This window comes from Nasonia vitripennis, chromosome 5, assembly GCF_009193385.2.
Source record: "Nasonia vitripennis strain AsymCx chromosome 5, Nvit_psr_1.1, whole genome shotgun sequence".
NCBI classification, from domain to species: Eukaryota; Metazoa; Arthropoda; class Insecta; order Hymenoptera; family Pteromalidae; genus Nasonia; species Nasonia vitripennis.
The window spans coordinates 12,007,318-12,035,032 of record NC_045761.1 but is presented as its reverse complement, the minus strand read 5'-3'; the positions used below and the strand labels follow the sequence as shown (position 1 = coordinate 12,035,032).

The window sequence follows — 27,715 nt, the reverse complement described above, 5'->3', positions numbered from 1 at the left end:
CTCTTAAAAGCCATTAGTCATTAGTTTTTTGCAGCCATGCGCGCCGGTAATACTCGGCCCGGAATTCCATTTGACTCCACAAAGTAACGCTAATGCCGCGGGGCGATGCCAAAAAAAAACTCCCAATGCGCGCATGCACACACAGACACAGAGCAAGAGAGGACGATATCTCCGTCTCGCAATAAAATCGTTTAGCCTGCTCAATGGAAAAATCGTTAATCTTCGTCGCTAGCTTCAATGTACACGGCATAAAGCGCCTTCGCGAGGCTATACCATACAATGAAAGAATCGTCTCATCGTCGAATGGAGAGAGACAGAGAAGGCCAATACGTTTATTGACGAGAGCGAGAGAGCTTGGAATATTTTCGCACTGCCCGATGACGAAGATCACGCCATATACGTACAGCCTGGTGAGAATGCTGAGGTGGGCGAGCCTCTCCGGCTGGATGGTCTTGATGTCGTTGACGTCGAGATAGAGCTCCGTCGTCTCGGGCGGTATGCCGCGAGGGATCTCCGTCAGTCGAGAGCGCGAGCAGCGCACCACCGAGCCCGCGCAGCTGCACTGCGGCGGGCAGTAGTCGTCGCCGAGGCAGCCGACGCTGTCACCTGAAGAACAGAGATATGGAACGGGATTTCTATTATGTTATATCCCGAGGAATCTCGGCGCGCGAACATTGGATTTGCGCGAGTCAAAGCTTGAAATTCGTTTACATCACATTACACGCGTGCGCGCGCGCACAGCCACATGCAGCGTTTAATTCGAGCCGAGCATTTTGTGCCGCAGCGCGCCGCGCTTTTTCGCATGTCACGCTGCGCGGTCGCTGACATTCGAGCGGGGAGTGCACAGGAGAAAAAACGTCGTCCGCGCAAGCCTGAGGTTTCGCGAGGCGAATGAGCTTTGCGGAGATCGATCGATGATTTGCGGCCTATCGCGCGCGCGCTGGGAAAGCAGGTCTAGGATCTGCGTGCGGTTTTATCTGGCCGCGCCAGCACCGCACCACTGCCGCCGACGTCTATACGTGTTTCGTTCGGCTCTTTTTTTATCTCCGGTTTTTCTCTCGCTCTTTCTCGACCTTTTTAATGGCTTTGTTTAACTGTCGGTTCGTTAAAGGCGCTCGCTTTGCATTTCACGAGTCGTTTGCGGCGAGTTGGAGTGTTACCATTGCGCTGTACTTTGAGCCGTCAGTCGAAGCCGCTCGCATAGGAATGATCGAATTTGACGTTACGTTTGTTAGTTTTTCCCTTCGAGGATAATGGAGCCTCGCTCTCCGTCGGAGAGAATTTCAATTTTTTCTCTCGCAAATTTCCGCCGAGGAAGAATTATGCAGTCCGCGAACGGGAGAAACGTTTTGTTGCGGGTATATGCACGGCGCGCTCTGAAGAGAAGTCGCTTGAAAAGATGGCTTTTGTATTTTCGAGTGGCCTGTACGCTATGCCGCGCTGCACGGACACTCGTATGGAGATTAAAATTTAACATATACACTCGGCGGGAACGCGCGCGGATATTTTTTAACGTTCGCGAATAATAATCGAAATTGCAGGTGAATTCTGTCAAGTAAATAAACCGCCCGTTTGACGCGATTGCTCTCGCACGCGGACGAGTGGAAACTCAAATTTCTGCGTTTGACGGAATGGTTTTATCATACGAAATTTATGAGCTGGAAATATTTTCTGGAAACGATATTGAAATGGAGGCATGTACGCGCGAATATTCGCAGTAAATTAAAGTACGCTCTCACGTTAGGCCGTATACATACATCAGCGAAGGAAAAACGCTTGAAAAGCGTTCGCGTAATCCATCGGATCACGTTACGATCGACAGGATATTGCATGCGTTATTAAAATCGACCTATAAATTAAAAAGCCGTCGATTGAAAATCCACTTTTGCAGAATCCTCGACAGGCTTTCATCAATGAAATATTAACACACAGAGTAGTTATAGTTTTATCCGTTTTAAGCTATTATCCGTGGGAGTAATTCGAGCCAGCAGTAGAGTTTATAACAAAGATCGCGTCGATAACAAATTAAAATAACTCGGTCCGAGAAGCGGATCTATATTCGTGTAGTCAGCCGTCTATTTCCGGAAAAGTCGTCTCCGACAACTTTCTATACGAGAGTGACGCGCATATCGTATCAGCAGGAGGCCTTCGAATATAATTATCCGCAATTAACACAGAAAGTTCAGAGATAATAAGCAGCGATCCCTATCCGGCTTGGCTTAATGCGCGTGTCTAGCGCTACCGCAGATCAAGCAGTCTGATTTTCCATAAATTATGCAAATCGCCGCGCGCAGCACTGAGAAAAATCCCTAAGCGCTGTATATACGCTCGGAAAAATTATAGATCGCCGCCGATGGAATTTTCGCTGTTTACGCGCAATCGATATACCTATACACGTCGGCTGCACCGCGTGCGGGACAGTAGTCACGGCTGGCGAGTTTTATGGATGCAGAAAAACGAGGAATCTTGATTGAAAAAGTTATCGCCTGCTTTATGTGTTTGAACAAAGATTCCGAAGCTGCGGCAGTTTTTTTTGCGCGCTCGGAAAAATATCGCCGCTGCCAGCCGCGGGCTTATTTATAGGTTTGTTTTATCAATATGAGAGTTTTTTTAGCGGGCCGCGATCCCGCGCGCATATAGAATTTGCAATTGTAATTGCTGTGGAGGCGAGAGTGGAGCGTTATAATATACGGGAATGAAAACACAGCGGTATATATATATATATATATATATAACGCAGCAGAGGTGCGCGTACGGCGGCCTAATGTGGGAAAGGCGTCGCGTACAATAAATACGGCAAGCGCATACAGATATAGAGCAGAGCTGGAAACAATCAACTCACTGTTGCACTTGAACTCGTGGCGCGGAATGTCGCTGATAGCCGCAGCCTTGAGCCGAGGCGGGTCGTGGCAGTGTCCGCTGACCGAGGTGCTATCGCGCTTCTTCAGCCACTCGGCGAACCAGGCTAAGTGGCAGTTGCACGACAGCGGATTTCCCTGGATGTTTCTGAAAATCAACGGAGCGCGAGGCGTGGATAAGCGAAAAAATAACAAGGAAATTATCACCTCGTCCTATCGGCTGACACCGGCTGTCGGAAGTCTTCCTCTCTCTCTCTCTCTCTCTCTCTCCCTCTCCCTCTCTGTCGTGCGCTCTGTCCCAGTGGGAATATTCGTATTCGCGCTTATCGGCCAAAGCCGGAAATCCGATGCATGTGTGTACATCGACGCTCAGATATCCGCGTGAATATCGAGAGGCAGAAAGCGAGAGACAGGAAGCTTAACGAGCTCTGCGGCTATACTTACATGGAATGCAAGTGCGGCAAATTGTCGAAAGAGCCGGGCATCATGCACGTGATCGCGTTGCCGTGGAGATTCCTGGGGACGGAAAAAGAGAATGCATATATAGATGGCTGCCGTCGATTCTTCCGTTATATAATACTATATATACTCACAGATTTTTCAGACTCGTCAGGCCGCCGAACATTTTCGTGTGGACTTCTCGGAGCTTGTTGTCGGACAAAACCCTGCGCAGTAAAAGTTGGCGTTTTTTTCGTCAGTTCGTTCGTTCGTTCGTTCGGTTCGGAAAAACTTTGATTGGAACTCGGGCGCGCAATTCGATATTTGTTTTTGAAAGCACGCGCGCGCGAGTTGACGTAAAGTGGAAGTAAATTGAAATTTCGCGTACAGAGGCTCTCGGGCGCGGCAAGTTGCGCCGCCGGACGAGAGAATGTCCTCTTGAGCGTGCGCGGAGGCTGGCAGTTTTGAGAACGGCGAAAAGTATGAGGGGCTTGCCGTCGCAGCCCCGAGGCTCTGCGCGAATGGAATAATGAATGTCTAGTTTGCATTACTCACAGATCCGTTAATTTGTGCGCTCCTTCGAAAGCGGAAGCCTCGATGCGGGAAATCTTGTTAGCCCTGAGATCCAAGTGCTGCAGCTCCGGGAGCTTTTCGAAAATTCCCTCTGCCTTGATTTTCTCGATTGCGTTGTTCGCCAGCAAACTGTTGTAACATCCGCAACAAGCGGCAAATTCCACGGATCATTAGAACTGTGTTCACCAACTATGCTCACTCGCTCCATGATTAATTACGAGTATACGAATCAAAATTAGCGAGCGCGCGAAGCGCTCTCGGAATCCATTAAAATTGTTATTTCGAAATGATTCAATTATTCAGATACAAGAATTCTCATCGGGAAACTCGAGCGCGCAAGGGCCGAGTCGTACAGTGACATGGTTTCCGAATAATTAATCATCGCGATCGCTCGAATCCGTATATAATATTCGGAATTTAACAATGCACCAGAGGAGAGCACAATTATTGATTCGAACTATACATTAAATACGAAGACGCGAGTCGTGTGCCAAAGTTCTATAAGAATCGCGAAATAAGATAAATAACATATAAGAGCGTCACAAGTGGCGGAAACTCACAGAATGGACGTGTACACGGGCAGATCCTTGGGGATGCTGGTGAGTTTTCCATTGGAGCAGTCGATGGTCGCGCCGTTGCAGGTACAGGAGGACGGGCAGGGCCCCGGCAGTATGCACTCGCCCGCACGTTTCGTTAGAACTTCCTCGTCGCCTGTTCAGGAGTCGGAGGAAAAAAATCAATGACCCGATTAAAATGCGCTCTCGGCTGAAACTTTGCTCTCTTCTTACGTAGTAGCACCAGCAGTAACGCCTTTTTTTACACCTCTTTGTACGGAAGTTAAACAGAAAGCGAGAGAGAAAGAGAGTGAGAGAGAACCTAATTAGGACGCGGCTTATACGAGTTTTTTTTCGGAGCCGATGAGTAGTAGCAGCAGCGGTGTTAACAAGCTTTGATCGACTTATTCGAGTTATTTTTACGAGTCTGCAGGGCGTTATATAGGTAGCGAAGCGGGCTGCAAGCTATCTGGGAATAGCCGTTAGTTTTTGGGTTAATGCAGAGAATTTGTATTTCTACCGTCCGACTTATTTTTCAGCGGAGCGAAAAATCAGCGAGAATCTTATCTCCGACGATTTTCATTTGAATTTATCGGGAAATTTAATATTCATGCGGATTCGATTCCGGGTGCAAAAAATTCTCAGCTACCCGTCCCGGGCAGTACGCGCAATAGTCTTCGAGTGCGATAGATTTACATAAAAAGAAAACGCTGGATATACATCAGAGAATAATCATATTTCGAGCCAGCCGAGCGAAAACAATTTACTTTTTAACGCGGGGAGAGAGAGAGAGAGAGAGAGAGAGAGAGGGGGGCAGCCCGGCTCAAAGAGCTTAATTTATTTTATCGAAAAATCTATTTCTGCATCTCGCGCGAGAGCATAAGATATACGCCAGTCAGCCATAAGCTCTTTGAAGCGTAAGAACATAAATCTCGGATCGGACTTTTTTGCACGCTCTCTCTCGGATTCCTCGGATTATTTCTTTTGGCCTGTTCTCTCCTCTCTCTTTCTCTAAAGCGTACAGACGTCGAATCCCTCAATTCCGGCGCTTGGACCCATCCGCTTTATGCGATTGAAATTATCGTTCTAACAAAATAATTAAGAAATCGTTCGCGAGGAAGAAACGCGCGAGTCGCGTTACTAAAAAGCGAGTCCACGTATAGACTCTCGAGGCGACGGCAAAAGCGCAGCAGCGGCAGCGTGAGGTGCCCTCGTGGCGGCTGCTCGAGATTATAATTCGAATGGGCGAGTGCGGCAGGCTACTCGGGCAATATCGGGCAATTTATCGCGGAACCGCGTGCTCGCGTGCGCGCGACTATGCTTCTCTCTCTCTCTCTCTCTCTCTCTCTCTCTCTCTCTCTCTCTCTCTCTCTCTCTTTCTCTCCGCGCTAATTTCTTGCATGCGAATGATTTGAATGCTCCCCATGCAGCGGCCGATTGTGCGCGACACTCACGACGCTCATGACGTATACACACACACACACACAGGCGTCGGCGTTACGTTATATAGGCGAGAGAAACGACGGTATAAAAACTCGCGATGACGAGCTCTGCACGCGCGCTGTACTTTTTTCGGACCGAGAGCCGCGCGTTATTGCACGCGCTAAAAGAGAGATGATCGCCCCGAGAAACTTCATCTCGTAGGTGTTTCTTTTTTAGCTGCACTCGGCTTTTTCGCGGTTACTCTGTTTTTTCTGCGCGCGCGTGAGAACGCGTTTTTAAATAACGCGCGACAGAGCGTTATATATTCACACTGTGCGATATAGCGGCGAAGAGTCGCTGGTTATGTATGAGACTGACGAAATTGGAATAGTTTTGATTAGCATATTTATTAAAAAGTTTTTTCTCTTAGAGAAGAATCGTGTTGCACTTTCTTTATGGCGCGGCGGATGATAAGGTGATGGTATTTTTGCGAAACGCAGGTTAGTACTATATTATATGAGGGAGATACATTAAAGAACATTATGAGAGTATACATTCATGTGGGCGGTTGGGTGGGTGTGTTATGACATTTTGTTATGAGCTTCTAACTGAGAGATGGTTAGATGCATGACGGCTGAACTGAAAACAAAGTTACGATGCGATCGCTCGGTTAGTTGCAGAGTATCGCATTACCACGGGTGATGAACTGATGCCGAAAGCCGAAAAAAGCCAGGGCTGCTAATAATGCACAACTATTATGTATACGATGTAAATGCGAGAGATGATGAGAGAAGGTGATCAAGATTGGATTCTACGGAGATGTTGAGACAGACAATGAGTGTATGAGGGGGTTGGGGGGGGGGGGGGGTCGTATTTCACCAACCTTGGCCGGCGTTCGTTTTGTCTCTTTCTCTCCCATCCTGACTAAGATAGTTGCCCGCGCGGTACACAGAACAACGGCGCAGTGTGCGTGCTCTCGCCGGCAACACAACACAAGCGGTTAAAGAGTACAGAGTCAGAAAGTTCGTGCTTACCCTTACATTTGAATTTTTCGTCTCGCATGTTGTCGATGCGCCGCTTGATCGTGCGCTTCGGCGACTCGCAGCGCGCCCCCGACGTCTCGATCGGATTCTTGTGCAGGTACTCGCTCAGCCAGCGCAGATTGCAGTCGCAAATGAAGGGGTTCCTCGCCAAGTGCCTGCAACAACAACAGCGCAGCACTGCGTGTCAGCTGAACCTTCCATCTTCGCACTGCTTTTTTTTTCTCTCTCTCTCTCTCTCTCTCCGGCTCTCGCGAGACTCAGAACGCTCCGGGGCCCGTATACACACGAGAGAGCGTGCAAAAGCGCCAGAGAGTAAGACTTTCTCGCGGAGGGGCGTGGGCGCGAGCTTTTTTTGCCGGTGCGCGCAGCTCGAAGCGAGGCCTCTTTGTTGCCTCTGCTGCACAGTGATGCGGCTTTACGTAAATTACACGCGATCCCGCGCGTGTAGGCTTATGAATGGGCGTTTGTCGCTCGCTCCAGGTGTGTCCAATGCACTCGTTATTTTCATCGCGTACTCACTTACTCGCTTACGCGGTTCCGACGTTTTGTTTGGCAGAATTTGAATTTAAAACGGCGCCTCAATGCAGAATTTAAAGACGTTCTCATTCCGAGAAGATGCAACGCCAACGTCGAGGTGTTGTTTATTCGATGCGTATTCTGACGCGAAAAGGCTCGTCTCTGCGCGATAATAAATTTCCGCGGAGATTTTACGAGTGCGTTCGCGACGCTGAAATTTCACAGTAAAAATGATTTGTCGGCGCATTGTTTGTAGTGGGCGAACTTTAAGATCCGTCGTTTCCTGGCGCTTTTGCGGACCCGAGAACACTCGATGCACAACCTCAGCGGCGCGCGTCAGTTATATACTTACAAGGTTTTGATGTTCCGGAGATTGGCAAAAGTCCCGTTGCTCAGAGACTTGATGTTGTTGTCGTAGAGAGATAGAAGCGTTAGGCCCGTGAGATCGTGAAATAAGTCCGTTCGTATGCAGGATATTTCGTTGGCGTTTAATAATCTGCGAAATAATAACAGCAATTGTTGAGTGAGTGAAAACAAACGGTAAGAGGAGCGCGAGAGAAGTAACACTTTTCCGAGAAGCGGCGATAAATCAGCTCGCCGCTCGACAGTGTCGTTATGAGAGCGAAAATAAACGGCTTCATTAAGAGGGCATATTTTACTTACAAAAGCTGCAGATTCGTTAGGCCTTGGAAAATTCCGCTTGGTAGCTCGGAAATTTTATTGCCGTACAGCACGCTATGATTGAAAGTCAATTTATTATTAGAAGAGGTAAAAATACCCCGCGCGTGCGCACCATTACTCGCAATGATGCATGCAGAAAAGGAATAATTCTGTGACATGAAAATTTATGTCATATTGCGGTACTCACAGTGACTCGAGGAACTTGAGCCCGTGGAAGGCATCGGCCGCGACTTTTCTGATCTTGTTATTGCTCAAATCGCTGTAAACAAATCGACAACATTACATTACATTAAATTAAGTATATTCTATGCTCACACGGCCATGAATATAAAAAGCCGGATAATTAACGTGTCAGCGGGGAAAATGAATTTCCGCGGAATCAGCTTCAGAAATGAGGTAATTAAGTTTAAACTAATCGACTACTTTGCCGCTGTGAATCATATTTCGAAGCCGAGAATTAATTGCACAATATTAATTAACATATATTCAAATAAACTCACTGCGCCAGTTATTGAATAAATTTCAAAATTACTCTCTCCGAAAACTGTCGCGCGTAGGAATATTAATAGGCTTATTACACGGGCCCAGATGCGAACTTACATTCTCCTCAGCTTCCTGTAGGGAAAGAAGGCCTTGGCGGGAATTTCGGTGATGCCGTTTTGCTCCAATCGCCTGAAAAATTCAAAACAAGCGCACACCTTATAGCCTCTTTTTGTCGAAGAAGAAGAAGAAGAAGGCAAGGAGGAGGAGGAGGAGGAGGAAGGAGAAGAAACAGGTGAAAAAAACCGCTCGCCAGCTCGTCCGTGCATTTCTCATTCCGGCGAACCGAGAGTTCAAAAGACTTCTCGTGTTCAGGCGCGCGCTTGATGCACGCTATACATACATACAGAGTGCTGCGCACAGACACCCGTACGGGAGCGAGTGGCGAGCTGCATGTCTGAATAATACAAGGGATTCGCTTACAGTTCGACGGTGTCTTCGGGAAGGTAAGTCGGCACTTTCGTCAGGGAATTCTCTCGGCAATCGACGATTCCATCGGCGCATCTGCACGGATGCGGGCATTGGGGCTCGGTGCTGCACTCGGAGCTCGGCTTCTCCACCAGACCCGAGCACTTGAAGTCCTGCTCCTGTGAACGTACAAATGTATAGACCTGTATATATATACGCGCCGAGCGGGGCTCTCTCGATGAGCGTGCAAAAATGTGCTCGTTTTTTTCTTCCTCTTATTCTCTCTCTCTCTCTCTCTCTCTCTCTCTCTCTCTCTCTCTCTCTCTCTCGGGTTTCGTCTCCCGCGATTCTCATCGCCTGCGGTGGCACGCGTCGCCTTTTTTCTCCTTTGCAAAGCCGCCGCGCGTTTGGGACCACACAGGGCAGGAAACATTTCTCTCTTTCTCTCTCCCCGTTCGATATGCTCAGTAACGAAATTTATTTTTCGAGAATAAGGCTCGAGTTCGAGGAGAATCGCGAAGCCCGCGGGGAGGACGAGTAAGCTACTTTTCCTCGTTGGGCGCGCGCTCGGCAAATTGACATGCGAAATATACGTTACTCTTGATGGTACATGCAGAAGAAGGGGGAGCACCTAACAAAGGGATGCTCTTTGAATGGATTTCGAGAGTTGAACAAGAGAGGATTCTTCGGAAACTGGGTTATCTATGACAGAAAGTATGCAGCGCTCTCGCGAATGCGCATATTTAATGAGGCAATTACAGTAATATTCGGCTGAAGTATCCGAAATTAGGTAATCTACATTAAATCTTGCCTTCAGACTTTATCTATAATTACAGCTCCAGTGCGGGACATTTATATCTCCAGCAACTCGCGAATGTATATACGAACGTATAAGAGAGAACTCTCGCGAGAGTATAAGAGTCGCGGAGAAAGAGAGTAGGCTGCATTGTCTTATCTGAAATTTCGATTTAAGACCTGGATAAGAGGTTTAAACATTTTTTGGCCCTCGTTCAACATTCCGTTTGTCCTGCCAACTTTCTCCTCTCGCAGGATATCTCTCGCGCCCGGTACCTCCTGTCTGCTATTATCTAATTACTTATCCCGTGTGTTAAGCCGGTTCTTTCCCTCCCCCCCCCCTCTCTCTCTCTCCGCTCTCCGTATAATTGACAATCGCAGATAGTCCGTTCGTTTCGCCCCATTCACCTATCAATGCACACAGCTCTCGCGCCTATGGTGCTCTCTTTGCGCTCCAGCGACGAGAGGAAGCCACTGCAGCGATTTCGAAAATACAAAAGCCCACGCGATTGATTGATTGGTATATGCGAGCGAGGGGAGAGAAAGGGAGAATGGAGAGAGAGAGAGAGAGAGAGAGAGAGACAACGAAAAAAAAAATTCACCCGGAAACTCACCTGCAAATCCACGAGGTTCTTGCCTTTCAAATGCGCCGGCGACGAGCAGCGAGTGTTTTGTCCAAGCCGGGAGAAAGTTTTTAGCGTTCGTGAAAGCCACATCAAGTGGCAGTCGCACATGAACGAATTATCGGACAGCTTCAGGTTGCGTAGATGCACCAGCCCGGTGAATATGTCCTTTCCGAGCGTCGTCAGCTTGTTATTGTTGAGCGTTCTGTCGAGGGGCAGACAGAAATACATATAGCACGATGCTTTTGTGCATTCCTATTTTGTTTCCTTTTTTTTTGCCCTGCGTTTGACATTTTCTATAATACACGCGTATACATACGCAAGGGGGCCTGGTACTCACAGAATTTCCAATTCCTTCAGTTCGCGTATGGCAGCCTCGTCGATACAGCTCAGCTCGTTGTCGTCTAACAGCCTGAACGAGCAAACAAAAGAGGGCATATTTTTATCCAGCTCGGAACTTTCGATCGCTCATCTAATTACGCGATTCAACGAGAGCGAGCTCGTTATGTGTTCGCTGTCGTCGATAATGACTCGCATTGAAAATAAAATAAACAAACTGGTATTTTTTTCGATAAAGCACGAGCATCTAGTGCTGCGACGCACAGATTTTAATTGATCGCGCTGACACTTGTTATCCATTTCCCGGCAACGAGCTTGTCAATTCGTGCTGCGCCATCGCATATAGCATAAATCCTCTCGGAGAGTAATTCAGCGTTCGATAAATGTATACTGCAAAGTCGCATTAATTCCAGGGGTCGCTTTTTCGCTTGTACTCGCATACGAACGCGTAATCGCATTATGCGCGTATATATAACAAAAAGCGATTCTTACAAATGTTTCAGCGACACGATGCCCCTCAGCGTTTTCGGCCCGATCATCGTTATTTGATTGTGACTGAGATCTCTGTGGAAAAACAGAATAAACAGAATTAACGAACAAGTACGGCAGGAGTATACAGAGTATATAAGCGTGAAAAGGAAGGGGAACTCACAATCGCTTCAAATTCATCATGTTGCTGAAGAGCAGGTCGGGCAGAAATCGAATGTGATTGTTGTTCAGCCTGAGCCTCTCGACGCTGACCAGGTCTTGAAAGGCTCCGCGTTCGATCGTGTGTATCTGGTTGTTGGACAGTTGCCTGTGTGCCAAAGTCGAGAGAAGAAAATTATTCCCGGACGTCAGTCGCAGTGAGCCGTCCGCGACGCTCGAACTTGCTATATTTATCTTTCCCGCCCATCCAGCAGCGCTGCAGTCGAGCTTTTCTCTCTCGCCTCCCGAAAAAGTTGAACGAGTCTAACTCGGTGCGGAGCGGAGCTGATTAAACTGGATTTACATAAGTTGATTAAACTTTTTGTCGGAGACGCGCGAAATGTCGACTCGCTCCGCACGTGTATGATTGAATAATACGGCGCTGCTTGATTTACGACGGGAATATTAGCAGCGGGTTAGAATATGCTGCATCAAGAGTTATTCGAGTGGCGAATCGAGTTTGAGCGCGGGAATTAACGGTTTTCTTCGGAACAACTTTACCGGGCCGAGAATATCGCGCCGAATTAGATTCGCTAGCGCCAAAGTGACGTTGATTGGTCGAATTTCGGGGTGAAAGCTCCAGCTCTCGATCGGCTCCCGGATCAAAGCTAAATTTCGACGCTTATTTACAAGAACTTTACATTCGACTCGATTTAATAAAAGCGCGAAACAAATTGTTCGGGCGGATCTCGTCGAAATTCCTTTTTAAGCGACGCGTGCCAAATCGGCGTTTAATAGATCGAAAACTGAAATTCGGCCGCGCGCAGCGGAGTATATGAAGTTGCAAAAGTCACACACAACGGCGCCGCGGCATAAAGCAGCGTATACACACAGCGGCAGCGGGTCAACAAAAAAGCTCGCAAGCTCTACGCGGATTTTTAATTTCGACTTTCGCCGACAGGGCCGCTGCACTCGCGAATTTCATTTCCAGCCAGTGCAGCCGATAGGAGAACACGTGCGCGAGAGCTGAAAAACTTTCGACGTCGCCTCTTGATCAAGCGACGAGCGCGCTAGCTGCAGCGAACAAAAGCCGTCGAGAGAGAGAGAGAGAGAGAGAGAGAGTGTGCGTGTGTGCGCGCGGCGTTATCACTGATACGCGCCACTTAACGCTTTTGACAAACTACGCCCAGCGGAAATAGACACGTACTCGTGAGCGCGCGCGAGCTGCCGGCCGATTTTAATTAAATATAGCGGGAAAACGGCGCTGCAGGCGGGATCGATGGGTATCGCGCGGCTCGGATCGACGGCACGTACAGCAGCAGCAGAAGCAGAGGGAGAAAGAGAGAGAGAGAAACTCGTCAGGGGAATCGCTGCACACGCTGCTACCGACCTACTCGTATCGTCGTTTTGCGCGGAGCTCCGCACGGAGGATGCACCGCTAAGTCATTTCACTCGTCGATGCACTAGCTGCCGCTGCTATATACTCTGTTGCGATGCTGGATTTTCGTAAGATGCGCGAGGCGGCCGCCGTATGGAATTTCGCGCGATTTTTATTTCTCGCCCCTTCGCGGCACCGATTTATTTACGTCGAGTCTGCGGACGCGGAAAATTTAATCTCCGAATGGCGCGCTTGTGATCCATATCGACGCGCGTGCTAAATTAATAACAAATCCTCCGGCTGCTGCTGCTGCTGCTGCTGATGGATTGTCAGGCGACACGCGACGTTGATGGTTAAAATAACAGCGATGCTCCGTCGCTCAGAGCTCTTGACTTATTGAGTATAGTTTGGATACAAGCGCGAGTTTACGCGAAAATTCATCGTGAATTCGTAACTAAACCGCGAGACTGACAGCGAAAATCGAAATATAACCTTTGACACTCGACGGGGCCACTTCGCGGAATCAAAGAGACGCGCCTTACAAGACGCTCCGAGAGCAGTAGAGCGACGTCGCCGCGTTACTTATTTTTAATTAGATTATATTTCGAGCGGCGCGCCGTATAGACTTCATCGGTGCCGCTTAAATTGCACGTAGGTTATTGCCTGGAGGCGAGAGAGAGAGAGAGAGAGAGAGAGAGAGAGAGAGAGAGAGAGAGAGAGCGCGCGTGTGTGCTCATAAAAGGCATCGCTCGCGCCGGGCAGAGATATTAGGGCTTCTGCGAACTTCAAAGTGGACCGATACTTCGTCGCTCCTTTTTGGCGGCCGAGCGCATATATCTTTCGCTCTAACGTATTTACCTTTGCCGATGCATCGCTCGCCTATTTCCGGAGCGGCGGAGAGCCGTTTTTTTCTCTCCGCCCGCCGCCGCTGCCGCCGGGAAAATTCAATTTCGGGAGCATTGCTTACGTGGATTTCGTCGGAGCTAGCGAGAGCGCGTGTGCGCAATATTTTCCCTGTATTGCTGGCTCCGATGGGTAATATCGGCTACGTAGCCATAAACGTGCGCGCAAGTTCGAGCGCGGGGGAAAAATGTCGGGGTTGTACTACTACTCACAGCAACCGCAGCGTGGCCATGTCCTCGAAGTCCGTCTTGAAGACGACGGAGATGTTGTTGCCTTGGAGATCTCTGAAACAGGAAGAAGGGCGGAGCCCCTTTTAGAGAACATGTGCCATTGTACAAATGAGCCGCGTGTGTAATTAAATTCTTTCGCTCGCAAGCTCGCGCGAGCCCTGCAGTCGGCGGCTAAACGGCGAATTAAGCTCCTCAATCACGCTAATTGCACGAGTGTACACAGCGGGGCGTCTCTCGCATACTTTGCTCTCTTGCTGCGAGAGGAAAGAGGGAATATTTAATTCAATAGGACGCGAGTCCACGCTTGCATTAATCAATTAAGTCCGGCGACGGCCTCGACCGCACATAACTCTCTCTCTCTCTCTCACTCTCTCTCTCACTCGCTCCCACGGCATTTACATACTCTATACACACTCGGCGGATATACGCTTTCAGCGCCTGCAGAGTTGTCTCATTAAAAGCCATCGCGCTCCGTCAAAAACTCGTAATCGCCGTGCGGTAATAATTTATCAACAATCTCGGAAATTCGCGGAACCGGCGTCTTAACGAAACGTGCTGCGCAGCGAGAACGCCTGCGAATGTGCGGCGGAGCTTTTTTCGATTATCGATTCGGTTTTTACGCTCGAGTTTTAACGCTCGCGTGTTTAGAGGACGTATACGCAGGCGGGCACGGAAAGCGGAGGAGATTATTAGGGGTGGCTTCTCATTGATTCCCTCGCATGCTCTCTCGCCTAGGAGCCAATGGAAAATATATCCCGCGCATAAGCAAATAACGCGCACGAGAGCTGAGAGAATTTCACTTTGATACGCGCGGCGTATTTACCCTTTAGGTACACGTGTAATTTCGTTTTCTCCTGAACAGTAGAGAAGAGAAGCGCGAGCGAAGAAACAAAAGCGGGATTTTGGTATTGATTTTCGCGCGGAAAATCGCCATAAACAAAAGTTATTTAATTAGTGCAACCAACGGCGAAAGCTAATTTTTCGAGTGCGAGAGAGCTGAAAGTCCGCCATAATTGTCCAACTTTCATTAGCCTGATGCAACCTTTTCATTATGAATTGCGCAAAGTTTTAAATTGATTTTCTCTTTTTGTCGGGGCGCTGCTCCACTCTCCCTCTGTATTGTTGGAATTTTCAAGTTTCAGCTTCTCAGCAAGAGCCTCTCTCTCTCTCTCTCTCCCGCCACGGCTCTTGACTCGCGGTATTCGCAAACGAGAAATGTTTAATAATTAGCCCTACTCGCTCTCTCGGCGCCCATTGAGCGGGCAAGAACGCTGACGCCGGCGAGTATTGCGCGCGAGCGCGGCTTCGATTTGACTTTCAGATTCGGCTCTGGGCCGCGCTGTGTTTGCGCAGCCGCCGTTATCCACAGGCCCAATCAATTAGCGATGGATCATTCCGCGGAGCGGCTGCATAGAAACTGCGCAACAAATCGACTACAAATTAATCACCCCTTCGTGCACCAATATACCTACTATACATCTATAATGAAAATCTATCAAAGTTAACCGTTCCCGCTCGCTGTACACTCTCTCAAATACACATCAATCTCTCTCCGGGCTTTAAGCTCGACTTGCAGCGCCATTCGATTTCGCGCCGAGACAAAGCGCGCGCGTAAGGAGCCGAGAGCGAGAGAGAAAAAAGAACGTGCCGGGAATAATCGCGGCTCGGCCGCACAGCCGGCGGCGTCGGGGTACTTAAAATTGATTTTGGAAGCCGGCGCGCGTGTATACGCATTGTAGCGCTCGCCGCCGCCGACGACCACGCCCCACGCGACGCCGCGCGACAACGCGAATGACAAACTTGTGTATGCGTTCCTCCGAATGATCCTTATTTCAGAGAGCCGTTCGGAAAAATTCCACGAATCATTCGCCCGCTCCAATACGCGAATTATGCAAATTAGCCGTATCGCTGCAACGGCATCAGCAGCGGTATATTAGCATCGAGAGGAGCGAGAGAGTAGCTCTCGCGAGAATATAAGGGAGGAGGACGCCCTACGGCGTCGGATCCTTAACAGGGGTATTCTCGTGGAAAAGTTGCCCGTGAGAAATTTCCAATTTCGATGTCGATGAGGCTCCGCTCGCGCGTCGACGCCGCTGTTGGCTCCTGCGGGGACTTTTCACTTCTTCTTCTTCTTGCTCCTTTTCCTCCGACACTTTGCTCCTTTTTTTTCCCTCCCCTCATCTCTGTCTGTCTCTTCTGCTGTTGCTGCCCGGCTACACACAGTCGACCCTCTCGCCTTTTTGTTCCACAAGTTATAAACGAGCTAACGTCGCGGAAGATGGTAATTACGTTATAAAACTTGTTCCGCGCGAGAGCTACGTGCCGCGCCGCTTTTTTGCGCGTCTCCGGCGCGGATTACATTGCTTTATACGCGTGTCTAGCCACCCCCTATACTCGTCGAGGTCGTCGTCTTCTTCTTATTCTCGGCTGATGTATAGATCGCTGTATTTATGAATCCTTTTTTCACCCACTCGCGGCTTCTTACACTTTCGGCGGCCATCGAAAATACACTTCGAGAGTTAACGAGTTTTCTCGTTGCACACGTCAGTCCCATCGTGATTAATACAAACGACGCCGGCTGCAGTGGGTTCTTTAAGCCTTTTTTTCTTCCGGACAAAAAAAAAAGAGGAAGAAACTCGGAGGATTTTCCGTGCGAGAGAGAGAGAGAGAGAGAGTGATAAATCGAATATGCATTTTCATTATTTTCCTCTTAGAGCCGGCGCATATTATTATGCTCGTCGCGAGCGTGTACGTATTCGTATAGAAAAATGTTTCACGACAGACTTTTCCTCCTCCTCTCTCCGGATACGCTATTACCGCTCGCGCGACGACGACGACTTTTTCCCTCGTACTATACACGACGCCGTACGCGCGCTTCGCGTATATATGAAAGAGAGTTCAAATGACAAAAATGAGCGATGCGCAAATAGCGGAAAAATTCTCCCCGTGAAAATGTGTCGCGCAGCGTCGAGCTACGCTATCGTCTTTATTTGATGCCGAGTAGAGAGAGAGAGAGAGAGAGAGACTCTTTTGCTCCGCTATAACAGAGCAAATACAAAAAATATTGTCGTCCCCCGGTAGGAAGTAGTTTGTTATGTACCTATAGCAAATGTATTTTCGCTGCCTCGCTCGCTCCTCGTCGGGAATATGAACTACTGCCAGTGCGCTGACGTACGCGTAAATTCTATGCGCGAGAGCTTTCTTCTCGAACGTATGTGTGCTTTGAACATGCAAATCCTTGTTTGCATAGTTGCATCGCGCAAGCGTTTGTTTTACCCGATGAATATTTCAGACGAAACTATTCGCAAAGGGGAAAAATTTTAATTCTCTACTGCGACGACTCGAACCACCATTTTTTCATTAAACTTTTCAGCCGGTACGTTTGCAATGAAAAGAAAAGAAGAAGCCAGTGGTACAGAAGAATTTGCGGCGCAAAAAGGGTCCGCTGAAAATCCTAATATATCCGCAAAAGACAGACGGTTTCTAATTTGCCATGCGCGCACGTCGTCGGAGAGCAGAGGGGCCGGCGAGAACAGGCGGCGGTGGCGGCAGCGCACGAAAGGGTTAAAGTGGGCAAAAATGTGAGCGACGTGCAAACAGCCGTAGCGCGCGCGCGAGAGAGAGAGAGAGAGAGAGAGAGAGAGAGAGAGAGAGGGCCCCCTCGATAACATACGGCTGAGCATCTGACTAAGCATTTGATAAAAGTAATTGAAATATCGATCCGTCTTGGCGAACTCTTGATCGAGCCCCCTCCTCTTCGCAGCACCTGTGCACGGAGCACACACACACACCAACACACTGCACTCGAGGGATCAGCACAAAATGCGCGCGTTAAAATTCTCCCCCCGCTTCCGCCATACTCGTTAGCAGGCTATGTACAGGTATAATAGTGTGTGAGCGAGCTTTCGCGTTGTGTGCGCGACGTTGCTTTCTCTCGAGCTTGCGCGAGTTTGATTTATGGAGTGGCGCGGAGATTGTCGCCGCGCGTATATTATATATCCAACGGAAGATTGCGTCGCTGATGCTACTTTTCGCGCTGAGCCGGATCGCGGGATTTTCGCGGTATAGTAGCGGGAGAGAAGACGAGCTTTCGAAGCTTCGCGCGGGAATTTATAGCTGCGGGAGAGCCGCGCGGAATTTCGCTCTATATTTTTTCGCGAAGGAGATTTCCTTTTTATGGACGCGGCGGCGGCCGCGCGCGAGCTTGCCTTCGAATATATTCTACACGCGCATTGGCCCTCTCTTTCTCTGTATCTCGCGGCTCGCACTTCCCGATATGATTTATCGCGCGTGTAAAACATTTAGAGCTTCGGCTCTGAATGCGGCGCGTCGGAGGAGGTTTCGACTGCTGTGTGTATCTACTGCGAGTCGCTCTATGGTGGATTTTTCTCTTAAATATATATGACTCCCGCTTATCTCGGCGGGTGTGCAGCGAAGCATCTCGTTGCGCTGTGTAAAGAGTTATCGATTCTCTCTGTGTAATAACCGCGACGCCGCGGAGTTTTACCGTGAATAATTAAGCCGCTAGACCGTAGCCGACCTCTGCAATCATCTTATGTCGCTTCTCAAGGGGTTGATAGCCACTTTTTGCTCTTATTCCTTCGCCGCGATACTGGAGCTCGTATGCATGATTGATGCGGCCGAGAATTATTAAGTCGACTTTTACATTCTTTCGTAATGGAGGAACAACGATCGTCAAAGTACCTTATACTCATCGAGTTATTCTCCCCATTAGCCACGACGATACGATCATTCCAGGCTTTGCGAAAAAATTCGCTCGAGCTCCGCTCTATATCGCCGCGGGAATTCGAAAAATTTCGATACTCTGAAAAATCGCGCTGCAGCTATAGTAACGACACATTATTCGCTCGTAAGCGCGTATAAAAAGGGCCCGTAAAGTTCTCTTGGCGTATACGTCACTTGAATTTCCCGCGCATTCATTGTCCAGTTGGCAGCGTTGTACAACTTCCGCCGCCGCGCGCGCGAGTGTATTAGCTGCAAAACAGCGAGCATCAACGTTGACTCAAGCAATTACGCGAGCCCGGAAAATAACTCAATTTCATCCGCGCCTATATACGTACAGCGCGAGTTTGCGCAAATATAAAATATACCGGCCGTTTTTTATCGAGTCCGATAGAGAGAGAGAGAGAGAGAGAGAGAGAGAGAGAGAGAGAGAGAGAGAGAGAGAAAGAGAGAGAGAGCGAGAGAAAAGCAAAACGAAAGCCCGCGCCGTCACGTCACTCACTCTGCAGGGCTGCGCGCATTCATAATTATTCCGCGATTAAGCCGATCCGCGGGAACAAAGCCGCGCGCGCGAAAAAAAACTATTCAAAAGCCAGTTGTATCTCGAAAAAGCGAAGAAAAAATCACAATAACGCAGTAGTATCCCCTTCTCTCTCGTTCTCTCTCTCTCTCTGAACAGAGCGGAGCTATCGCGATGGTGCAGCGCGCAAAAAAAAGAGAAGAAATTCGACGAATCCACGGAAGCGCGGGAAAAAAGGACGCCGGGATGAAAACGAAAAATAAAAATAAAGTTGCTCGTTGGCGGGCGCGCCTCTCTCGACAAAGGAAAACAATGCGCTACGTGCTTGCGAGGCCGTCGCGCGCACTCGCATAGAGATAGGGACTCACTCTCCCGCTCGGGTGTACATACGTATAAGCGAGGGAATAAGAGAGAATCGCATCCGCATTATCGCGAGCGTGTGTGTCCGAGGCGTCTACACCGCTAATCCCTCGTCCAACAATGGGATCTGCCTGCGTGCGTAGGCACGCGCGCGCGATCATAAGCGACTCTACACACTCCCTCTACTCGCATATATACCGCCGCGCGCTGTGTCAGTGTTATAATATACGGACTCTCGCGTCTCTGTACAAAAGAATTCGCGGACACGCTGAATTCTATTAAACGCACGCGTATGTGTGTATACGTATTTATACATCGGGGAGGCGGGAATCGAAGAATCATCTAATCCACGCGTCGCGCGCGACATATGCCGCCATAGGGGGGCGAGTCTTATATATATATACATATATATATATAGATTGATAAACCTGCGGGATAATACGCCGCGTGTCCGCCCGTATATATGCTGGAGGGTGTGATCGCACGTGTTTATGCGTGCGTATTATATATATTGGAGAGGTGAAGAGCGAGACAAAGGGAGTGTAGCGTTACAAATTGCGTTTTATCGCCTGATATGCGCGCACGCGTAATTTCCGATCGATATCTTTTAATAAGCATTTCTGACGAGAGAGAGCGATCGTTTTCGTTTTAATTAAACGGGTCCCGTGTATTTGTTTTATTCGTCGTTGCGTATTCGGATACGGAAGACGCTTTTTCCGAGGGATGATTTTTAAAATTTTAAAACTCCCGCCGCCGGGTAACTCTAGCCGCGCTCCACGGTATCAAGTTTTTAGCGAGAGGCGGAGATAGAGGACTATCCTAAAGCGATCTTAAGTGGCTCTGGCAGAGCAGGTTTTAAATCCACACACTTATTACAAGCAGCTTATATTATATATATATAATAAGCCCAGGGGGACTCCGACGACTCTTAAATTTTACTCGAGAAAAGACTTTGTGAAAAGTGTCGCGGCGACGGCGTTGGTTTTCTCGCGGAGGGGATGAGCCGTCAGCTGCCATTATACTTCTGGACGTAATTCCTTATCGTATACCGGCTATGCTCGAGAAAGAAATCGTTTGAAAATTCGGAGCCTAACAAACTTAAGCACACACGAGCGCAGGGCTCGAGCTGCAGATAGAAAAATGCGGGAAGAAAGGCTCGTTCATGCTCGAGAACTTGAATGGGGCGAATTTCTTTCCCCCTGTGTAGTGCGTTATACATCCGCACACATAGACGCGCGCTCGCGTATCGGGTTGTGCGCACGTGTGCGGCAGTGCAGCTCCTACGAGAGGAAGAAAGAGAGCACAAGCTGCAGCATCCTTCTCTCCGCGAGGCTTTCACGTATATTCTTACGCACACGGACGCGGCGTGTACGCAGCAACTGGATACCGAGAGCTCTAGTGTGCACGCATGAAAGGGCAGTGCGAAGAGAGAGAGAGAGAGCACGTTATAGATCCACGCGGCGGCGCAGAATTCATTGTCGGGATTAAGAGGAGCGAAAGAGAGAGGGAACGACTACACGTCTGTGTTTACCCGTCGGCCAGTCGGTCGCGCACAGTAGCTGCCCCCTGAAGCCCGCATGCATACGTGTGTGTACATTCACGTATAGCTATACGGCCTTGTGTGCATAGAGAGAGAGAGAGAGAGAGAGAGAGAGAGAGAGAGAGAGAGAGAGTCGCCGTACGTGCATACAAGCTGCCCGCTGACGTTTTCGGCCCTACGCCGCTACTGCCGCTGCTCTTGCATGTTCACAGCCTGACGTTTTATCTTTTCAGGCCGGCTGCAAGGACCCCGGGAACTGGAACGACTCTCTCTCTCTCTCTCTCTCTCTCTCTCTCTCTCTCTCTCTCTCGCTTCGTGACAAATTGGATGCTTAATCCTAATTGCTCCCTTTCAGCCGCTCTATTTTTCATTCGTTTTTTAATGTGAATGACGATTCACGTTTCCGGAATATTTTAGCCGCTCCGGCACGCATGCTCGCACGTATCAGAGACCACCGCGGGGATCCTCTCTCTCTCGTTGATGCTCCCTTTTAACCACTGTGTGCCCTCGACGACGACTACTACTACCACTACTATTTTTCACGACTTTTTCCCTCTTTCACACGCTCCAGCTCCGTGTTTTTCTTTGTTTTCACGCTTAAGCCGCGCGCGTTTTCACTCTCTCTCTCTCTCTCTCTCTCTCGCTCGCTCGCACACGTGTACCTATATGAGCTGCAGTGGCACAACTGCTATACGTGTGTGCGGTTTCGACTCTCCGCTTGTTGTTTTTTCTCCCTGCCACCGCGACGATTTAGTCGAGGTTTCGGCTGGCTTTTCGACGTCATTTGTTCCCCCGAGTTGTTTTTTCTCTTTTCGACGACGCGCTGTATAGAGTAAATACAGCGGGATTTTTCACTCCCCAGTCCGAGGATGTAAGTTGGAACAATCAAGTTGAGCGCATACACGCTCGGTATTAATCTCCGCCGCGAGTTGCGAACTCGAAACAAGACGCCGTGTACGTTCCAAGTTGAGCGATAAATTAGAAAAGCGATTCTCCGAGTAGACTACGCTTGCCGAGGCTATTTTTACAGTATCTCCTAATTTCGCCTCGTCGAGATTCCTGTTTAACTTTCCGACTACGACGACCGATTCAACTCGGCGCAAGTCCTCGGAGAAGAACAGGAGGAAGAATAAGGAGGAAAAAATCCCTGGATTATTCCAACGGCAAGTTCGCGAGTTATGAAACGCTCCCCCGGCGGCGTGTCAAAATAGTTGAAAAGATTTTTGCCTCGACTGTAGCCGCAGCGGCGCGCACTTTTTCACGTGTAATGTCACGCTCAATTTAACGCGCGCGAGCGCCGGCACACTGGGATACTCTAACATAAAGCCGTATGTATACGAGAGGCAAGGAAGTTTGATGTTTTAGTTTGACGTTTCGTCTTGCGCGATCCGGCCTGGTAATTTAACTTTGTCCAGGAATTTTCTCCTTCCTCCTCCTTTTTTTACGCCGTCCCGCGCGTCGAGAGTTCGACTTTAAAAGCACTTTATACACTCGCGCTCTCTCTCTCTCTCTCTCTCTCTCTCTCTCTCTCTCTCTAACTAGAAACTTGAAGCGGTCTCTCGCGCGTGTAAAAAGTTTTATTTAATGAAAACATCGTCGCGCCGGGGCGAGATTTCGCATTGTAACGCTTACATACGCTCCGGTAGCCGCGGGAGAAAATAAATAACATCTCTATTATGCAATAACGATCGAATAAGAGATTCGCGCGCTCTCGCTTCATAAACACGGCACGGCAGTAAAACCGATCGAGTCATCCTCTCGCGCGCCGTGTAAGCCGTAATATCGCCGAGACGCTCGCTCCCAAGAAAACATTACGATACACACACACACGAGTTAGTCAGTCAGTCAGTCAGTGGAAGTGCTCGGCTAAAAACCATATCGACGAAAGCTGCTGCGGCAATTTGTATCCTCCTCATAATTACAAAGCCATTAGCGCCGGGATTTACAGCCGCCGTCGTGCGTATGCGTAGAGAGAGGAGAGCGAGTAGATCGGTATCGCGTCGGGAACTTCTTTCGTAAACAGGGCTGTAGAGTCCGAGAGTGCTGAAAGCCATCGGCGGCGGCAATGCGCTTTCCTAACGCCAATAAAATTTCCAAACTCTCGGCGGCGTCTGGCCGACGACGTCGTTTCGTTCCCCTTTTACCGAAGACGAGAGAGAGAGAGAGAGAGAGAGAGAGAGAGAGAGAGAGAGCCATTCCACCTTATCTTATCGCCGTCGAGTTTTCGCTTCTCTCTCTCCCTCCGAGCTTCTTCTCCTTCAGCGTCGTCGTCTTTACTTGATTTGTCTCGTGTTTTTAGTGTCTCTATTTTCGACGCTGCTGCAGCTCCCCTTTTACGCCTTTTTACACACCTGCTATTTTCCTCGACTTATCCTCCCCCTCTCCTTCTCGCTCGAGATCTCGTCTCCCCAGATGCAAAGCCGTTTTCCGTGTATAAAGCGCAAAAAAAACTCGAACTCGCTGCAAAGACAATTATAGTAGCGAGAGTTTATCTCGCGCTCGCATATATACATACACATCAAAGCCAATAGAGCACCGTGCAATTTTCACCCGGAGCCGACCTCGATTTCTCCGTCCGATGCGGATAAACGGCCAGTTGGAAATTCGCAAAACCAACACAGCGAGCGGTATTACAGGCATCAGCCGCGAAGACCTTTTCATTACTTCGATTATCTATTATTAGATTACGATCGTGAGCCGCGACCAAGTTTGCGGAATTAAAACTTTCTCCGCTGCATCCGGCGAGCGGCGCGTATACATCATCTCGGCGAAAAGTTTGCCTATAAAATAAAAAAAAAAATGACGGAGCGCTGTCCGAGCTGCCACGAGCCAGGGTATTACACCTCGAGCGCGCGCGCGCGGGCGCACAAAGCACTCGGGCCGTAACGTCGTTTCCTCTGCTCTCGAAAGCTACTCTCGCAAACTCGCGGCGGAGAGCATCGGGGAGCTGAGAGAAAGAGGGTAGATGCGGGCTCTCGCAAAGGAAGAGCGCCGAGAGCAGGGTACTTACAGTTTCTCGGCGAGGGTGAGCGCGGCCAAATTCCCAGGCACTTGGGTGAGGCCCCGCTGGGCGCAGTCGAGTTCCTGGCCGCCGCAGTTGCACGCCCAGGGACAGCGCACTCCGTTGTGGTTGCCGATCGTACCGGACAGGCTGTCCGGGCCGCCGTCCATGGGAGGACTGCCGTGTCCTCCGGCCTCGGACGCCAGGAGTACCGCTGCTGCCAACAGCAGCAGCCAGCTCGCTCCAGTGGCCATCTTCTTATTCTTCTTCTGCTGCTTTCCCGCGAAAGGCTCGCGGCGCACTGCACTGCACGTCTGAAACAGAATTTGAGTTTTCTCTTCAATTCGCCGCTGTACGGATGTACAGAGAGCTAGCCGAAATCGATTCCCGGAAACTGGCACTTTGGAAAAGTAATGGCAAACAGCGCGCGCCGGGCAAACGAAAATTGCCGCTGGAAATTCGAGTGTCCGGAAATGAAAAGAACAAAAGCAAAAGAGATTACAATGGTGATTACAATATTCGCGGGAAAATCGTCCGCAGCGCGATGAGGCTCGCGGGCGGGGGGTCCCTCGCTCGTGCGTATCCCGTTCGCTCGCTCGCCTAACAGTCCGAGCGTCCGTCCGCAGTGGATATGTATTCAGGTGAACGAAACGACGCGCAGTCTCGAGTAAGGCGGCGCTATAGGCCCTTCATCGGCGGCCTTCGTCAACGGGACGTCCCTTCGGTCCTTCCTCTCGAGCCTCGTCATCGTCTCGACCTGCTGCGTGAAGCGCCTCTCTCTCCCACTCCTCGCTGCGCGAGAAAGTCAGCAGCGGTCAGCGCGCCGGCTTTCACCTGTGCTGATGCTGCGCTACGCTGACGGCTGCATCACCTGTAACACAGAAAGCCAGACACACAAGCGTCAGACGAGTCCGTTTCGTTTGTTCTACTGCTTATTTTGTTGCTTTTTCGGAATTTCGAGCTCGGCGAGGTTCATTAGCGGCGACCATAAATTAGGCCTATACCTACCGCTTAATGGAGTCAACAACGAGTTGACGGCCGCATGATTCATTCGTCCCGACTTTTCTCTCTATAATACACAACTCGTGCGGCTTTATGACTGGGACCGAGAAAATGCCAGCGTCGCGCGAGCGCGCGCCGTTTTATTACGCTTTTACATGCGATTACGCGAAAATCGATACGCCGCACGCTGTATACGCTACACGAGAGAGAGAGAGAGAGCGCGCAGCGCTTTGTACGAATCGGACGCGGTACTTTTTCGGGGACTCGATCGAAAGAAATTATTTACCCGATCCCGCGGCTGCGTTAATTAAAAGCCCTTCGCCATTCGAGGGAGCGAAACACGCGCGCCCGGGAGCCGAGTTGAAATATCAGCAGCGCGCGCAGTTTACATCCTCCCCGCGAGTAAACGAACAACGAGCTCGAAATAGAATCGTCGCGATTTTTCTCGAGAGCTCTGCGTGTATCGCGAGAACGAAAATTAAAATTCATATTTACGATTTTTCCGACTCCGATCGCACATCCCCGCGCGTGTGATCGCCCGAAAGCCGCTTTGGCGAATCGGCTCTCTGTGTGTACAAGGGAAAAAAAGCTGGGGGAAGGATTATATATCCCTCGGAATTTTTCCGGGCCGCGCTGGGATCGTTTCGGTCCGCGATCGCATTGCGGAGCTGAGGGTCCGCGCGCGCAGAAGCTATGCTAATTGCTTCTCTCCAACTGCTCTCTGACACTCGGAGCTAACTCCAGATGCTTATCTTGCCTCTCTATATACGCGTATACGCGAGGGGTTAGTGCGGCTATATGAGAGCGTGTACAGCATCAGGGACACACGAGCACTGATATATTATATCAGTGCGCGCACGTATACGGCGCAGTTAGAGAGAGAGAGAGAGAGAGAGAGAGAGAGAGTCGTGTGTATCTCTTCGATATGAATAGTAATAACGCTTTATTAATGTCACGCTTTGTTGCTGCAGCGTAATGTGGCATAGCGCGGATATCTATATGCAATTATTGATTTACCGCTGCCCGCGAAACGATTATAATCCGCCCGCGGAGGCGTGCACGCCGTGCGGGCTTTGTTATGCGCGCGTCTCCCTCAAGCTCCGGACTCGAAAATCGTCGGCGTTGTTTTCGAGGGAGATAGACACGCTGTGATGCGCCGGCCGCTTGAATAATCGACAATTAATTGGGGACGAGCGAGAGAGCTGTATACAGCAGCAGGCGCTCGAAATTCCTCCTCCTCTCTCTCTCTCTCTCTCTCTCGTCGCGCTCGGCTGATGTTTGTTCGCGTAACGGGCAGGTGTCAATTATTGTCGCTGCTTCTGGAATTCGGGTCGTGTATTTTGACAGAGCGGGCCCCTCTCGCGCGATTTATGATAATTAAGATTCCAGTCCAATGTGTCCCTCGTTAGCGGGAGAATGTGTACCGATGATGCGATAACGAGAGCATTGCGCGCGATGCCTTTTCCCGGTCACTCTCGCAGTCGTCGTCGTCGTCTCGGAGGGAAGAAACCGCGGCGGCCATTTGTAACGGAGAGAGAACAAGGGGTCTCGAGGCCGCTGAAAAGATCCCGGCGCCGGGGGAAAAAACCGCGAAAGCTCGCGCGGACAAAAAGCTCAGCGCCGCGTAAAAAGCCGAAGACTAACGCGAACGGGAAGCGGAAGTAAGTCGACGGGGAGTAGCAGTGGAAAAGAGAGAGAGAGAGATGAGAGCGAGTCGTGCACAAAGAAAAGTGAAAAATCGCCCCGAAAGTTCCTCGCTCTTTAACTTGCGCACACGTAGCAGTGGTGGTGCGAAAGCGCGGACATCACGTGTGTGTCTCTCTCGTTTTTTCCCCCTTTGAAGAGCAGTCGCGTGCCCGGCCAGCTCTCCTTATTACTTTCCTCTCGCTGCGGCTCTCTTACGTCGCAGCTGTTTTTTCTTTCGCCTTCTACTCCCGGCTGCAACTTTTTTCTCTCTCATTATCGCGCGCTGCTTCGGTTTGTTTTTCTCTCAGCTGTGCGCGCGTACGCGTCGCTCCTTATCTCCGTGCCTTTGTCATCCCCAGCTGCGAGCTCTCTGATCCAGCCTTTGCAGTTTCCGGGATTGCGATTCACTCGTGACTGCAGCGAAACGTCCCGGTCATCGTATTTTAGCGCTATCCGGAAACTCGAAACTGACGAATCAAAGGCTGCGTATTAATGCAGGCCGAGAGAGCTACCGGTTTAATTGCTCCGTTATAAATCATTACGTCCAATTTACGGGCTCGACGTTTACGCCCGCCGGAATATGGGCGACGCTCTCTCTCTCTCTCTCTCTCTCACCCTCTCTCTGGCGCGCGCGCATACGTCGTAACTCCGCGCTAATAACGTTGCCCACTGTGCACGCTTGCGCATATCGATCAGCGAGTCGGAGTCGGTGTGTATTAATTTTTATATTTAAGAAATTTACTATGCGCGTCTGAATATTTAATCTGGAGAGTGAGCCGCTCGATTCGATCGTCGCGGGAAGAGAGGAGAGAGAAAAGGAGCCGAACGGACCACTCCGCGTCTTCGGCGGATTCGGCCTTCTTGGGAGATGGATTCCCGCGCTAATGAAATAGAGAAGCGTCGCTATAGGTATACACGCGCAGAGCCTCCCTAAT

General features: G+C 49.8%; 1 protein-coding gene across 6 annotated transcripts in view; it reads right to left on the bottom strand.

The window, feature by feature from the left end:
- The window catches only part of LOC100124255 (protein slit), an 80,325-nt gene that overhangs the window by 14,942 nt on the left and 37,668 nt on the right, over positions 1-27,715 (bottom strand). For 3 of the 6 annotated variants that reach the window (XM_031932530.1, XM_001608127.5, XM_031932533.1), the window contains exons 2-20: positions 24,607-24,963; positions 24,102-24,406; positions 13,911-13,982; positions 11,443-11,586; positions 11,283-11,354; positions 10,792-10,863; positions 10,443-10,656; positions 9,049-9,212; positions 8,686-8,757; positions 8,273-8,344; positions 8,068-8,139; positions 7,757-7,900; positions 6,880-7,043; positions 4,430-4,580; positions 3,852-3,998; positions 3,452-3,523; positions 3,303-3,374; positions 2,843-3,006; positions 405-606 (exon numbers count right to left, since the gene is read on the bottom strand). In XM_031932530.1, coding sequence (XP_031788390.1) covers positions 405-606; positions 2,843-3,006; positions 3,303-3,374; positions 3,452-3,523; positions 3,852-3,998; positions 4,430-4,580; positions 6,880-7,043; positions 7,757-7,900; positions 8,068-8,139; positions 8,273-8,344; positions 8,686-8,757; positions 9,049-9,212; positions 10,443-10,656; positions 10,792-10,863; positions 11,283-11,354; positions 11,443-11,586; positions 13,911-13,982; positions 24,102-24,346 — 2,315 coding nt within the window. In that variant the 5' untranslated portion in view covers positions 24,347-24,406; positions 24,607-24,963. Of the gene's footprint in view, positions 1-404; positions 607-2,842; positions 3,007-3,302; positions 3,375-3,451; positions 3,524-3,851; positions 3,999-4,429; positions 4,581-6,879; positions 7,044-7,756; positions 7,901-8,067; positions 8,140-8,272; positions 8,345-8,685; positions 8,758-9,048; positions 9,213-10,442; positions 10,657-10,791; positions 10,864-11,282; positions 11,355-11,442; positions 11,587-13,910; positions 13,983-24,101; positions 24,407-24,594; positions 24,964-27,715 lie in introns of all 6 variants that reach the window. The other 3 variants (XM_031932531.1, XM_031932532.1, XM_008217759.3) reach the window with 3 other exon arrangements.